General features: G+C 39.1%; 1 protein-coding gene across 3 annotated transcripts in view; it reads right to left on the reverse strand.

Moving 5' to 3' along the window:
- Positions 1-16606, reverse strand: part of usp13 (ubiquitin specific peptidase 13) — a 34125-nt gene that overhangs the window by 1374 nt on the left and 16145 nt on the right. For all 3 annotated transcript variants that reach the window (XM_042417572.1, XM_042417571.1, XM_042417570.1), the window contains exons 11-20: positions 15184-15309; positions 12324-12477; positions 11770-11944; positions 11541-11629; positions 10732-10854; positions 7766-7789; positions 7192-7335; positions 3101-3270; positions 1156-1345; positions 54-138 (exon numbers count right to left, since the gene is read on the reverse strand). In XM_042417572.1, coding sequence (XP_042273506.1) covers positions 54-138; positions 1156-1345; positions 3101-3270; positions 7192-7335; positions 7766-7789; positions 10732-10854; positions 11541-11629; positions 11770-11944; positions 12324-12477; positions 15184-15309 — 1280 coding nt within the window. The remainder of the gene's footprint in view (positions 1-53; positions 139-1155; positions 1346-3100; positions 3271-7191; positions 7336-7765; positions 7790-10731; positions 10855-11540; positions 11630-11769; positions 11945-12323; positions 12478-15183; positions 15310-16606) is intronic.

Consider the following 16606-nt stretch of genomic DNA (forward strand, 5'->3'; position numbering starts at 1 on the left):
CACAATGAGTGAATTTGAATGAATATGATGTAGTGAAACTGTGTTCAACTCACCTGCCCTCCTTTTTGATGTGACAGACATAATGTCCAGACATTGTGGATGCTCCCATGTGACTGATTAGGGCAAAGAGCTCATAACCTGAAGAGAAAAGTTAAGACACATATGAAATATATGATAAAGTAACACAAGAATATTACACAGTTCAAAATAATTAAGGTGGTTTCTTTCACAGCTACTAAATGTCAGACTTAATGGCATTAAATCTGCATAAAATTGACATCACCGGAACACAATCTGTTTAAATGAACATCTTCAGTAGACAAACATTTCAACTACAGGCATTCATCAATGCACATTAGAGCCTTATACAATATTACGTACAATATTAAAGCCCCCACACAATATTTAATGGCACTTGCTGATAGCAACAATGAACCCATGTTGCAGATCAAGCACCATACATAAAACTAAACAGATAAATATACAAACCAATATTTAAAACTGATATTTTTTTATAAATTAGAAGATAGGTTTAACAGATTTTCAACTGGAATTAATTTCTGTTTATGTTACCACACATCAGAAACATCAAAATTAGCCACGATTTTGCATGGTTGATTTTAAAAATACATTAGTATGTAATAATGCAGAGGCTCTTTATATTGTACGTATTCTTTTTTGAGGAATGTTAAGAATTAAAAAAGCTCCTGAACCATGTTTTGATCCCTCTGTAGCTAAGTTGGTCTGGCATAGCAGGACAGTGCCCAGCAGCATCACAGCGCACTGTGTATCATAGTCAGACATTAATTAGGGCTGAAGGTAAATTGGCCCGTGGAAGTTCATAACATGCAAGTGAAATTAAAAAACAAAGGCAAAAAAATGCCCCCGACACTTTTTTTGGATTCTGACCCAATGTTAATTTCTCAGCCCAGTGTGTGTGTGTGTGTGTGTGTGTGTGTGTGTAACATACATAATCTTAACTTCACATCTCTGCTGGATTTCTGTTCCGATCAGTAAAAATTTGACTATAGTTTGTGTTGTTATTCTACTGTTCACCAATAAAGATAGAAATAAAAAAAAAAATACAAATTCTACCTAAAATGTAGACAGACAGCAGCTACAATCATTAAAATCAGTCAATGAGGAGTCACTCACGTCCTGGTCCGTCTTTGACCCGCGGCCCCGACGTGTCTCTTTCTGGGGACAGTGTGGAGTCGCTGTGTGAGTTGGCGTTGGAGAAAGCATTGTCGTTGGGCTCTGTGTCCGCCATGTCTGAAAGAGCGTCAGTCTCCTCCTCCTCTGGGTGGGTGAAGATCCAGTCGAGTGCTCGTTCAAGGTTATTGTTCTGCAAGATTTGGAAACATTTTTAGTTTACAACTAAAAAAATTACAGACATTAAAAAAACAAAATGCTTTTAATATATCATGAAGTGCCATTTTTGTAATTTCCACAGATATGTCACTGATGAAGTCTTAAATTTATAATCCACAACTTTTTTTTTACTGTCAATCAATAAGTCAGACAGAAAACTTCCATAGAAAAATGAAGGATTAGTAGCATGTATAAAAGTATACTGTACGGCGTACAGTTAGGATGCCTGTGAGGTTTGAGGATTAGAAATTTAGATATTCCATCTTATTTTCACTGTCGTATATTTGGGTAGCTCTTCACAAAATAGGCTATGAATATCTAAAAAGTGCAATCATTTATTGAGGAGGTGGCAGGCATCCATCTGGGCTAAATTCCCCCTGAGGATGTTTGCTTTTAATCCAAAATAGAGGTGTGATTCCTGGAGAATGTCTGCCAGTCTGAGGAGCACATGAGGAGGAGGTTTAGGTGGCGAGTTGAAGCTGTGTGCTTTTTCTGTCGCTCCCAGTCAGGTCACTGAGGTCGAAAAAGTTCCTCCTCCTAATTTTGTGCTAATAATAAACCAGTCGTGAGACCCCTGTCTGCTTCACACCTCCATCTCCCCTCATGAGTAATATGTGTTCTTTTTCTTTCTACAAATCAGGGAAGGCAGAAGGAGTTTGGTGGCATTAGGGATGATAAACAAGGAAGCCCGATGTCTATTTCTGTGTCTTAATAACAGTCTGCTGGGCTTTTTTTTTGTGCTAAGGGGCCGGTTTGAAATATGAAACATGAAATGTGAGTAGCAGGGGCCATTTCAAAAAAAAAGGGGAGCTAATGAATTTGTTGCAGTTTCACATTCTATACTTTTGTACTGTACAAATCTATGTTTTTCATACATTTGCATGATTTGTTGATTGATTCAATGAAATGGCTGGACGTGTCAGGCAGATCCTGCTCCTAAACCTGAAAGGCTGCATCAGCGGAGGCGTCCGTATGCTGCTGTGACTATTTGTAAACACCATGTGGAGCAGACATCTTTAATCACTCTGACATGTAGGACCTATTAAGTTTGCAGTTTGGAAAGCAAACAAGTGGGCCAGCCAAGTCCATTTATGACTGACAGATTACTTTTCATCCTCTCACCCTCTCTTTGCCGTCTTTTCCAAACACCACGCCAACCTCCTGCTTTGCCATGACCTGCTGACACGTATTTCTGTTGTCCAGCACAGTCATGTCTTCATTTGTTGTTTCTTTATTCCTTATTTTTTTCTTTTGTGCCAGGAGGTCATTGCTGTGTTTTTGCCCTGCAGCTTCTAGAGACACGAATCACCAATAACTGTGTGTGGGTGGTTCTTCGTCCTCAGATTTTATTTTCCTGGAACCTGTCCCCCCCCCCGCCCCCCCCTATATAACTCTTTAATCTCTTTGTGGAAACAGACTGAAAGATGAGTAAGTTTCTGTAGGTGGTGCAACATAAGCTATGTAATTTGTCTTCTGTTCATTCAAAACATATCACCGTTATCACTGCCACAAACACATCACCCCCCTTTGTGTGCAGCAGAGGATTTTAGTTCCAGGAAAATACATATTAGACGCTGGGTGTTTAAAACAGTAAATGTAGAGACTGGGCAGAGGCTGATGAACAATAAAAAGACAGACAGTTTCATAAGCCTCACTGTGAGCTGATGGAATAAAACTCATTTCTCAGTAGACAGAGTGCAAGCATGATCAGAGTGGGCAGAAGACTGACCGTGGCTTTGAGGGCCTGGATACTGTGAGTGCGGGGGAAGCCCATTGAAGTGAGGATGGCAATGCTCTCCTCGGGGGGCGAGTTGCTCAGCGGGGTGGCACCCATGGGGCTGTCACTGGTGGAGGGACCAGGATCTATCATGGATGGCAGAGTGAGAGGTTCTGCAAAGTCTGAGAAGAGAGAGAGAGAGAATAATAATGAGATACATTTATTTTTAACCCAATCAATGAACATATTTGTCTTGGTGGAGGTCAATGTTAGCAGACCCTGAGACATTCATTTGCTGTTTTGCTGTGGATCCTGATAAAATAAAGGTGGTAGAGACAGAGATATATTGTGGTTTCCTGTTAAGATGTATGCTTCCACAAACACACATAACTAACTAACTGGCCAATCTATACACACGTTTATTTTCTTCTCTGTGTTAGGTTTTCTGTCATCTAGAGTTTCAAATCAAAGACATTTTACATTACTATTTCTGGAAGTTCATGAATCATTATCTCTGGCTGTGGATGATCTACTGAGTATCTTAAAAGGGGACCTATTCAGGTCATTCTCAGCTCTATATTTTTATTCTAGGATTCCACTAAAGTAGCTTTGCATGATTCACAGTTCAAAAAACTCCTTATTTATCTTATACTGGCTCTTTATGCAGCCCCTCAGTTCAGCCTCTATTTCTAACAGGCAGTCTTAGCTCCTGTCTCTTTAAGGCCCCCCTCCCAATGAGCCCACTCTGTTCTGATTGGCCAGCTTTCCAGAAGCCTGCCGAGGGGCAGCCACGTCAGAGTCGTGTGAAGTTAGTAAAAATGCCATAATGTTAGCGGAGCAGAGCAGTGCACTCTCGCGTTATGCATGGAGCAGATGACCATATAAAGAAATCCATCACGAGCCAACCTGGGTTTGGGCTGAAAGTTGGAAAAACTGTTGGAAACTGAGTGTTCAGAGCAGTCTGAAGCCTGGCTTTTTTCTCACAGGGATTACTTCTACATGTGTTTACCTCATTATTTGACACGTTGGCCATGTTTAATATGAACATCTGACATTCTAATATTATATATATATATATATATATATATATATATATACATATATATATATATATATATATATGTGTGTGTGTGTGTGTGTGTGTATATATATATATATATATATATATATATATATATATATATATATATATATATATATATATATATATATATATATGTGTGTGTGTATGTATGTATGTATGTATGTATGTATGTGTATATATATATATATATATATATATATATATATGACTGAAAATAAGGAAAAACATAATAGGTCCCCTTTAAAGAAACAGAAAAACAGAAACTTAGATCCCTGATATTGCTTGTGTTGAGAATAATTGACTTTACATTACTCCAGGAAGCATCTTCTACATTTAAAACTCTGAAAAGCTACAGCTATTACGTAAAACATTACTGAGAATAAAGTTTCAAGTGAACTGCAGTTGTTTGTCCACTTTCAACAGATTCAAATGAAAGTAAATTGACCCTCAGCCTGAGAACAAGGACACCCCTACTGTAATTACTCTACTGTTGGCCATAAACAGCCTTCATTACTGTCCTATCCGTAAATGAAAATGCATACTACTCATCTCTCACTACCATCTCTATCTCAGCCTCCTTGTCTCGTGTCCTTTTGATTACCCAACAGGATGACGGCTGTCTTGCAGGCAGAGGAATAAAATCCCATAACTAAAAAGTACATGTTTCCAAGTTAAGTTAAACCTGCATTAACTGATTTTTGGTCACTTGGAGGCAGCGGGAACAAGACAGTAAACGCAACATGGCATATCTTCCTTTTAAGTTGATATGGTGAACATGTTAGCAAACAGTTACTTGTTTAGACATCTAGTAGTTACAGAGCAACATTATCATTCTGTTTCCATCTACCTGATGAATGTAAGTCCAATATTCACTCTCTTTTAGCTCTGTTTTTGGTCTCCACCAACTGCTGAGGGAAATATCTGGCTCTTTAGCTGCTAAATGCTCCACTATGATCACCAGCTAGTCGCTAACTGTGTCTGTTTGTTGTTTGGTGCTGAGCAGGTAGTGTAGTGGATTTTTAGAGCTTTTTCTCTGAAAACAGCTGCGGGCTACAGCCAAAAAATGACACTATAAGAGCAGTGAGACTGAACCAAAACAGTAAAGTTGCAGCTGGACAGTTAATGACCTGAAACTCGCTATAAAGCTCTGTAACTGATAATGAAAAAGTTGAAAATTGAAAAAGTGATAATTCTTTGTAGATTCATGCCTATGAGCAAAGCCTTTGACATCACAGTTATTATGATTAATACTAATTATAGCCGCTTCAAATTAATGTTAAATTAGTTTTTATCATATCATCTATATATCTATATCTATATATCCTCTATATGTGTTTAGATCTCATCACAGCCTTTATTTAATGATATTGATATGAACTCAAGCCCTGTTCAGACTAAGGATCAGAAAAGATCATTCTGCGTTTTTACTAAATTAATGGAAAAATAATTATGATATTGCCTGCACAGAGCTTTGGAAATGGACCTCTTATTGGAAGGTGTCATTAGTTTATCTTTATAAAAGAGGTAGAGGTTCACTTCAGTCGAGAATGAAGTTACTGCATCTATGAAGTTATACTGAAGTGATGCTAATGTGAAAGTAATGACACCAAAGAGAAACGTGAGGGTGGCAGAAGAAGAAAAAGTAACCTTTGTGCAACAGTCAGGGACAGACCGTTTTACTGATGTTATTGAGTCTGAATGCAGCCCATTTTGCAGATGCATTAGGCTCATTTAAAAACTAACAAGAAGGAGGCTGCTCTAATTTCCCTCCACTGTAGAGGCCCTTTACAGCTACCCAGGGAAATAAAAGTGACACGCGTTAATGCCTCAGGGGAACGTCTTCACTGTTAAGAGGCTCTACAATAGACAAAGTCAGCTCCAGCAAAGTTTGTGGTGATGGTCTCACAGACAGAAACACACAGATAAATACCTATAGTACACAAAGGGATGCAAAGTCTGACTCACAAGACAGCTCGGATTCTCTCTGCACAATGGAAGAACTGTTGATGTGACTTGTCTCTCACTTTGAATTACCTTTGTGTTTAAACGTCCCATACAATTAACCTTGACTTGCCTGTATGTGTAATGTAAGCTGTCAGCATCTGAGAGTACAGCGGTTGCAGAAATGTTTTTGGCTGGCCTGCCGAACTGAGCAGCCCACACTTTGTTTCGGTGAGTGACTTCTAGTGTTCAACTGAATTCAGTACAACTTTATTTATCCCTGTAAGGACAATTGTATGCAGCAGCTTACCACCCAGATCAACAGATACACGCACAATAGATAGGAGAATAGAGAAATAACAGTGTTTGTCACAAAACTACAAACAATCAAAGGATTTAATCTTAAAAACTATATGCAGAGTTGGTCAATTCATAAATATCTTAAAAAATACTAACAAATACACAAAGTATGCCTTTTGAAGTAGCTTCTCCATCTCTTTTCATCATTCATTGCCTACTGTGTTTTTTTGTTGCAGCTGTTGTGAATATTTGTCACCAGTATTTTTGGTTATATTGGGTTGCAGTTACCTCTTTAACACTTAAACACTCACCCCCCAATGGGGATGACTATTTTTAATCATTAGACCCTTGCAATGAATTTGAACATAATATTTTCAAGGATTTATTACATGTTGGACTGCTTTAAAGGTTGGGAGGCACCATATTTTTAAGGTTTCAGTTGTATAGTTTTCTGTCATTGTGCATGGATTATTTTAAAGACAGGAAATACCTTTTGACAATGACCTAAAAGAAGAGAGTCTAACGTATTGATATTGATCACATGTTGATATTTATATACGTTTTCACAGTACTAGCACTCTGTGAATGTTTGACAAAGCACTAGCATCCTGCAGGCAGAACAGCAGGTAAATAAACTAAGTATTCAAACATTTGAGTGTCTTTTTTCTTCCAGTCTAATTATGACTGGTCTCCTGTGTGCTCTCTCACTCCATGCTAATCAAATATCCTCTAGATGCATCAATGTAATGTCCCCATGCATGCAGTGATGTTCTCTTACCAGGCTCCTCCATGTGGGCTATGATCCAGTTGAAGGCCATCTCGGGGCCCATGTTGCCTGTGTAGTAGACCGCCTTTCTACAGGCCTCCAGCGGGAAGCCCATCTCTGCCAGCTGCATTACTGCCGTCTCATCTATTTCCGGAGCTGGGGACACGACAAAACCAGCATCAATAACTAAAATCTACAGTTGCTGATTCAGCACTAACAGTAACCCTTCAGTTTACACAACCAAAACAGATTTGTGGTGGCTCTCTCTTTGGGCCTCATTAAAAAAAGAAGCCAGAGGAGAATCAGCCCTGGGGAGATTTCTTTATTGAGCAATGATATATCAAGAAGAGAAATGAGTCTGGCTAAAACAAGCAAAGCCACAAAAGAAAGTAAAGTTTGTTTAGGAAGTAGGCATCTAAGCGCTGTGAGAGCAGCTGCAGCACCTGCTCAAGCATGTTTAGCTCGATCGCATTCATCACTACTGCTTCTTTCACTTAAAATACATTTTCCTTACCTATAATTTATATAAATGGTACATATTCATGCACATCGTACAGAGTTATTGAGAGGAGAGTGAAATACTCACAGTCTATGGAGCTCATGGAGTTATCTAGAAGAGAAGAAGAAACATATTTCAGCAGATCACACATTATCACTGGTTTTGTGTATTTGCTTTTGTATATTAACATAGCCAGAATCCTCCAAAATGTTATAGGACCACCATGGCTGGGTTAACTTGCTCGCAGGGCCCTGGGGCATAAATAAACTCAATAAAAAACCCCATTCCTCCCATTCTCTCCTTGTAGTCTGTTCACCATTCCTATGCTGGAATTTACAATCCCCAGGTTTGCTGTGTGGTAATCTGATTAAACACAATTGAATTAAGGAATATGCACCATGTAAATACAATATCAAATGAAATGGTGAAGGTAAAACTTGATTTTAGGGCCCCTCTTTGAGGCAGAGCCTAAAGAGCAAGTGATAAAACACTTATGTCAGTTTATATTGTCCTTTGGTAGATTTGGTACATTTCAATATTCCCAAAAAAGTAACTACTAATGAAATTGCCACAAACTTGACTTTTTTTTTTTTTTTTTGCTTTTGGGGCCCACTTTGCCCAGTAACACCAAGTATCAGTTGTACACTGATTGTACACTTTTTGCAGGGCTTCACCACCTGCAGTGAGGAGATTACCCCACACTGTTTCCACACGCCACAATCACAACTTCAGTAAGTTTTACTGTGTTACTCTGGACAGTGAAATCTTCAGGAGGCACACACACATAAATTATTTGCAGCTAAAGGGTAACAATTATCTGCATATGGACATGACAATACTGTAACCACAAAGACCTGAGGAAGGCAAAACATTGTTATGTTATGTATATTATTTTTCTTTTGTCACCAATACTTGACCTGACTGTTGCTGAAAGTTTTATCTGAAGCCATTTTTATCATATTAAGTATAAAGTCAGTTGCAGTCTGTTTAGTTTCACTCTCTTCCTCACTTTCTCCCTCTTGTTCATATTTAATTTTTTACAGGAAGAAGAAGCAAAACCAGAAATCAATATCTATATGGTTTGTGAAGTTTATAATTGTTCGTTTTGTGCATTAAACTAACAAAAAAACAGATAAGGGTTTTCATTACTCTATTTTTCTGTCTTCCATTTTCTAAATGGTCTGGAATAATTGAGCGAATGGATGATACACAGACCAATGAAAAATAATGTGGTTCAAGCAGCATATGGGAAAACATATTTGTGCGGTGCCGTGTAATCAATGAGAGGCAGTGAAGCCTTTTGGAGACAGAAGGGTGACCACTGATTAATCGCTGCTGATGCCAGCCCGGGGATAATGGGCCGGTGGTTAATTTGAAACCAACAAAACCCCTCACATAAATGTGAAATAAATAAGTCAGCAAATTTATTGAAAACAGAATGTTATTTCCTCTGACCTCTTTTCATTCCACAGTGTGAACCACATGATTTACACACTGGAACCTGCTTTAACCTCTCTGTCTGAGGAGAGAGAGGCTCTGGGGGAAATCAGGGGACACTTTAAATCTCCGGAAGCACCAAATAGAGATTCTACCACACCAAAACCACAAAATACAAAAATATTTATATGCATCAATTTTACAGTGGCCCTCTAAGATTGCTTGCTGCTGTCAGAGGTAGATAAGCAACGCTGCCTAAGCAAGGAAGTCTCTGCTCAAAGAAAGGACCTTTTAATGTACTAGACTGAGTAGTTTTAAGCAGATACTGCATTTGTCCAAGAAGCAAATTCAGTGTATTTGGAGGTCTGAGATAGCAAGTAGAGCACAGAGCGTTCAGTACTGAAATATTAAGGCATATTCAGACAAACATGTTCAAACTTCCGTTTTGTCCTCTGAGTTTCCCGTCCTAAGAAGCATCCGGCAAAATGAATTTGTACAGCTCTCAGAGAGAACCTCTTGAGTCTGTCAACATGTGAAGCACAGCAAGGGCTGCTTGCAGATGTTACTGTGCCTTTCGCTGCTGCTTGGACCCCTTTTTGTGTGATGGCACAGAACACTTTGTGCTTCGCGCCTGCTAAAATATTAAGGAGGACACTGATAACTTGATGTAGCTGAACTTTGCAAACAACAGAAAGGAGGAACAGAGAAATAGGAATTACCATCGCAGGGGAGACGGAGACGAACAAAGAGGGAGAGAAAAGGCGTCAGAAAGAGGAGCAGACAATTAGGTTCGAGAACAATGTCAACAGTTTGATGCAACAAAGAGTCTCGAAATGCTCTAAAACCCACTCACTAGCTTCCACTAGCTTATTCCCAGTGCCCTGGGAACTGCATTGCAAGAAAATCATTATAACTTATTAAGCTTAGCCACACTGTGAACACAACAACTTTCCAGTAATTGATTGAGTGTGCCTTTCCTGTGGGATGCCATTCAATATGCCCTTAAGAGAAAACTTGGGTGGCTTTGAGCAGAATATCATGTTAGGGACAATTTCATGGATCATTTGACTCTGTCACAAAAATACTCCATACCTCCTGGAAAGCATGTTCGATAGCTGCTGAGTTTCTTCTCAAAGAAACACAGAGTTGCCTGTTTATACAGCTGCACAGTTTTATATATACACACACAGTCTCCTTTCTATTATTCAGCAATTTCATATTGATATATAGGGTGGACAAAATATGTTTGGCTATCTGGATAAAAACAACAAAAACAGGTGCTCAGGGAAAACAATGCCCTTTAGAATTCATAAAAGGACAGTGAAATTGAAAATGAAGAGACAAAAACGCCCCCAGTAGTTAAGAGTGCCATTTTACTGTTGTTGTTTTTTTAGCATTCATGCATGAATGCAAACAGCCTTGTGGGCCGCTGTACTGTAGGTGATTCATGGCAGCATGTGACCAGGGGGTCCTTCTCAGTAAATTCTGGGCAAGAAAAGTGGGGCGTTGTCTAATCTGAAAACAGCACATATATCTGAAGCAAAACAAAACGTTGGCACTAATGTTTATTAGATGCAAATATTCCGTGGAAGTGGATAAAATGTCTTTTTCTGTACCTCTGGTGTCTTCAGGTAGCACTATGGGAGGCATGAGGTCAGGCAGCTCCTCTTCACCCGCCTGCAGTCCTGTTGCCCGAAGCCGGTTCAGATCTAGGAACTCTGGAACATCTATGGCCAAATCTACACAGAAACACACATATGAAACTCAACTCAGTAGCATATATAGTATGTAGACATTAATATTGAGGCGCTGAAGGTCTGGAATGTCACATTGAAATCTTTTGTCATGATGCACATTTATGAATTTGCTTCTACCGATGGATTTTTGCTTTTAAATTTTGGTGTTTTTCAGCTAATTAGTGGCTTTTATTGTGTTTTTTGCTGCATGATTTTGAGTCATGACTCTTATATCAAACTTTCAAATCTTAGATTGTGTCATGCACTTAGTTTTAAATATCCTCCACATTGGCCTGTGAAGTTGCTACGACTATAATCTCATTCTGGCACCCTGTGCACAAGAAAATATACTGTTAAGAGGAGTTAAATGCAGTGCCTGTGGACTATATAAATCTCTCAGATAATATAAGAAACCATCGTTTATTTATCATCAGCTTTCACATATTCTCTATGATGTGAGAATTGGTGGTATCTTACTGGTGAAAACTGTGTTGGGTTAAATGTCTGAACACCCTTGATGTGACTTGTGAATCACAGTTCGATGGTGCCCTCTGCTGGACATTTACAGTACTTTGGATCCTAATAATAACTGAGTCACTATATCAGTGGGGGCCAATGAATTCAGTGACACCTTAATCTCCCTTATTGTAAAGTGTGGGTTTAGTTAACTAAGCTCTTCAGACAGTTACCTAGTTTCTTCGGCACCCAGTCAACCCCAAATGTGAATTTCTTGATCTGAACAACCAGATACTCTGGGAAGGAAGCGAAACGGGAAGTTCTGCAGAGGAAAAAGACAATTTAGAGAAAGAGAATTTAACAAAGGAGTGTAAAGTTAATAAATGCCATTTGTTGTAATTTAAAGAAAGTATCCAGGTTTAGAGTAGTCCTGGGAGGCCTGAGCAGGTGGACCGTGCTTACTTGACTCCGGCTGATTTGGCCTGCAGCGCTGAGCTCCAGAAGTCGGGGACGTTCTCCGGCTCTGTAAAGGCCTGCAGGCAGGCGGTGAAGGGGATCCTCGCTCTCACCGGTTCTGGAGGAGCTCTCATGTTCTCCTCAGCGTCCTTCCGTTTGGCCTCGTAAGCCAGCAGCTCCTCTGGTGAAATGAAAACAAGGACAAAAAAAGTGTTAACATCAACAACACGTCTTACAAGTACTGCATTTATGTATAAAAAACTGTTGAATGTATTGATATAATTATTGGGTCAACAAATAAGTTCTTCATCTAAATACACAAACATATCCTCGGTCTATACTACACATCTCTCAGTCTGGCACCTCAAGACCTTCTGTGCCCTTACAGAGCAAAACCTGCTAATTCTCCTGCCGGCTGGTGCCACCTGATCCCGGCATCATCATGCCAGCTGTACCATCCAGACACAGCTGTGGCTCCATGCTTCAAGCATACTGTGCCACACTGCATGTGTGTGTGTGTGTGTGTGTGGGTGTGTGCTTGCGTACGGAAACTCCTTTACCTCGATTGGTGGCAGCCTCGATGGGGGCTGGCAACTGGATGCAGTAGTCCACCCGCTGAGTGTAACGAACCCGACGTGTCTGGCAGCACTGAATTCGCTCCTCCACCAGGAAGCGGAAGGCATCACTTGGATTCTCTGAGCCTGCGCTGTTCCTCTGTAGAAACAACAAAAGAGAAGAAGAAAAAGAAAAAAGAGAGGTTTAAACATGAACAATAAGGTTGGGCAGATATTTAGTTTGATTATATATCAGGCTGATATTCAAGTTTTGTTAAAGGACCAATGTGTAGGATTTAGTGGCATCTACTGGTGGGGTTGCAGATTGCAACCAACTGAATATCCCTCCCCTCACCCCCCTCTTCCAAGCATGTAGGAGAACCAACATTGCGGTGCAACATGGCGGGCTGGAAGAGGAGGGCTCATTCTAAGGTAACGAAAACGCGACAATTCTTATTTTCAGGTGATTATACACTAATGAAAACATACTTATGAATATTATATTCCATTCCTGCAAACAGATCCCTCTAAATCTTACACACTGGTCCTTTAAATACAGTAAATACAGTATTCAGGTTACAGAATATAAACAGTCTACACCTGCAATCAACAATCACTTTTCTCCACATATTAAAGTTTGCTAATCATGTTGACACTTAATTGTTTGTCAGTGATTTTTTTTAACAATTGAAAGTTTTCTAAAAAAAAAATCATCAATAAATATTATTTGAAAGAAAGCTATTTTGAATACTGCATGTCTACTTAAGAGCTATGCTGCCACCAACATGACAGCACAAGGTTTGAAATGCAACTCTGTCTATAAGCTATTCTTTGCTGTGGTCTATTAAAGTTTCCTGACGTGGCTCCAACGCAATCTGTTTGACCCAGATATCTTAGTACACTCATTCATAATGTAAATGCAGCTCTTTTAATTTAGGAACCGCCTCAGTTAACCATACCCTCCATAGCTGAGAGTGTTAACATCTTTTCAGAACTGTGGGCAGATTATTCATTATCGCCGAGCGGCTCTGTGTCCTCTCACTACATCTGAACAGCAGGGGTCATTGAAGTTTACAGTGTATTTATTTGAAGACTGTGATGAAGGATGGCGTTGGGACTTCACACACCAGTTTGCACGACGGGCTCTCTGCAAGCCAATCCTTCTATTCTAAGAAGCTACAGATATACACAAGTTATAATTTTACTCTGGGCAAATATGCAGGCTGACATCGACAGAGGAAAATGTTGCTGATGCTAGCTTTAGTCAGGTTCAGTCTATGTCTGGCTAACTAAATCAGTATCTAGATTACAGACAGCTGTAAGAGGCCAGCAAGAGTACTAAAGAAGGTTCAACAGTAAGGGCCTTTTTGGAGCAAACCAAGTTCACATGATGTGGGATTTCTTTTACCGGATGCTGCAACTACAGAGGAGAAATTGAGGCTGGGAGAATCTGTGTTGTTTGTTTTGTTGATCTCCACGACATGAGGTGAAGGAAGTGTCAGGTCCAAGTCAGGGCATGTCTCCTGTGGCACGGGCAGACTAGGAAGCATTATCTGGCCTCCCTGTGTAACAGATAGCGCAAGCTATATATATATTCTGGTTGAGAACGACACGTCAGAGCACCCCATGTGTGTGTCGACCCACCAAGGAGACCGTGTGCTGTGTTTAGTCAAAAACAGACCCTCCCTTTCAATTCAAACTGCCTGTCTATGTGTGTCAGGGGTCACACGTAGTCCAGCTATTTTGTGAATATGTTATTATTTCACAGTGAAGAAAAATTCAAGAGGATCAGTTTTGTGAAAGGCAGCATCCCTTTGAACATGAATCAAAGTAAATGTACCCTTCATAGTCATGGTTAATCACATTACTAGAATGAGCGAAAACAACTGATGGCAACTGAGCAATCACCGTGACAACTAGGCAACTTCATCCGCTGTTTAAGTATAAACTGGGTTGAAAGCTCAGGAAAAAAAGGAAGAGGACCTTGTGTTAAGATTATTTTGTCAAACTATACATTAAGAATAATAATTATTGAATACCTTGTTGAAGAAAAAGTTGTGGATAAAGGGGACGTCAGCAAAATCTTTAAGAAACGTCATCTGAGGACCATTAATTCATATGAAATTTCATGGGGGAAAAAAATGTTAAAATTGATGGAGGACATTGTCTCCTTTGAATCTCTATAACATTCAGTGATGTGATGTTTGGTCTCATTTTTTAATTCATGTAAAGAAAGAGGAAGTTAACATTCCTACTATAAAATGTGCTGCCCCATTTAGTGTATTGTCTCATATTAGCTAATTTTATGTGCCCAGATTTGTCTGCTTCCCGTTTTTCAGTGATTTACTGTAAGATTTTGTCTTATGTTGTATTATGTTCTTTATGTGTTAGAAAAGTGAATTTAAAAATGTAAATAACAAAAAGGAAATTGGGCAGTAGTTATGTATCTTGTTCTGAATTTAAAGTGTTGGATAGATGGACCAGCCAAATAAAAAAAATAAAAAACTAGCAAAAACAGGAGCAAAACATACATTTTCATGTTATCTGCCTTTGCTGCAATATGGAATGCTTTTGACAACATACTGTGATTAACAAATCCTCAAAACAAATCATGCAACTCTCACTCTATCATGCAACCAAGTCTAGATGCCGCATTACAAATACTGACAACAAATACGTGCCTGTGTGTGTGTGTGTGTGTGTGTGTGTGTGTGTGTGTGCAGTTTTATCAACTCAGTGTCAGTGTCTAACGCCTCAACACTTGTTCTAGGTTTTAAAGTGATTCTTCTGGTGTCAACGTGCATACCAACATGAACTACTTACATTTTGAATATTTTGACCTGCACAGAGTTTAAGTTTCACTCACCTCCACCAGGTTGATGATGTGCAGGAAGAACTCCTGGGCGTCTTGTTGTCTGTTGGAGGAAAACTCTGGGTGTCCCCTGCTGACCAGGGACTTCAACATCCGGGGAGAGACGCCCTTCTGCTGGTGCTGGAAAGAGAACATTCGGGCATTACACCCACTGACTGTCCAGCACCAGTGAAGAAATTTCCAGTGAATCCAATATGATACGAAGAACTGAGTCACATCCAGAGAGGAGCCTTGATTTTGCATGCAGATAATTGCTTTTGCTCAGCTGAAGAATGTTTAATATTATATCCAGATAGTATCATTTTCATTGTGCGGTCCAAGACTATGCTGCCAAGCATCATTAATAGCTCAGAAAATGGCTGAACCTCAAAGTTTAGTATGCAGAAACGGTAAAGAATCCACAATGAAAAATTGGCATCAGTTATTAAAAAAGGGGTTTGATGTAGGGAGCCTCCTAACTAGAGAATAAAATCTTGTCTATTATTATCTGTGAGAATCACTTGATACTTAACAATTAATATTTAGGGGAAGGGGATACATCTAGAGGAAGTACGCTTCATCAAGGAATCGACACAAACTATCTTTATGCTGGTCTTGATACAGGCAGCGTGTGACTAGAAAAGGAGTTTCTGCTGTGTAAAATGTGATTTAAAATCATCCATAAACTAAATATCTTACAGTGGGGTTAGGGTAGGTAGGGTTAGTAGGGTTAGGGTTAATATAACTGAGTATATTTGGTCAGTGAAATTTTGAGGTACTTGTACTTTACTTGAGTATTTCCCTTTTCTGCTACTCCACTACATTTCAGAGGGAAATACTGTATTTTTTTACTACACTGAATATATTTAACAGCCAGTTATAAATAACTTTGCAGATTAAGATTTTACAAACAAAATTATGATACATGATTAGAGATTAAACTACCCGACAGTAAATAGAGTTGTTAATATTACCTCACTTGCCCAAAGTTTGCTCACCCTGAGCAACATTATAATGCTGCTTAGATGTTAATGAATCAGTACCAGTAATGATATAATAGGATATAAAATAATGTAATAAAACAGGGTCCATTTAACTCCACAACATGTATTTTTACTTTTGATACTTTAAGTACATTTTGCTCATAATACTTCTGTACTTTCACTTAAATAAAGGGTTTGAATGCAAGACTTTTACTTGTAGAGGAGTTTGTTTATAATGTTTTATTGCTTTGTCCACCACTGATATCTTATATATGAATAATGCTTATAATTGATTGATGATTGAATGCCAATCTAATAAATATAAAGTAGAGACATCCTGCCACACCAGTAAACTATCCATATGTAACCAAACCAAGCTATTTTAATGATAATTAATTAATGATCATTTTAATGGGTAATATTGTCTTAGTACAAACTGAGCACAACATGCCAAC

The sequence above is a fragment of the Thunnus maccoyii genome, chromosome 7 (assembly GCF_910596095.1).
Source record: "Thunnus maccoyii chromosome 7, fThuMac1.1, whole genome shotgun sequence".
NCBI classification, from domain to species: domain Eukaryota; kingdom Metazoa; phylum Chordata; class Actinopteri; order Scombriformes; family Scombridae; genus Thunnus; species Thunnus maccoyii.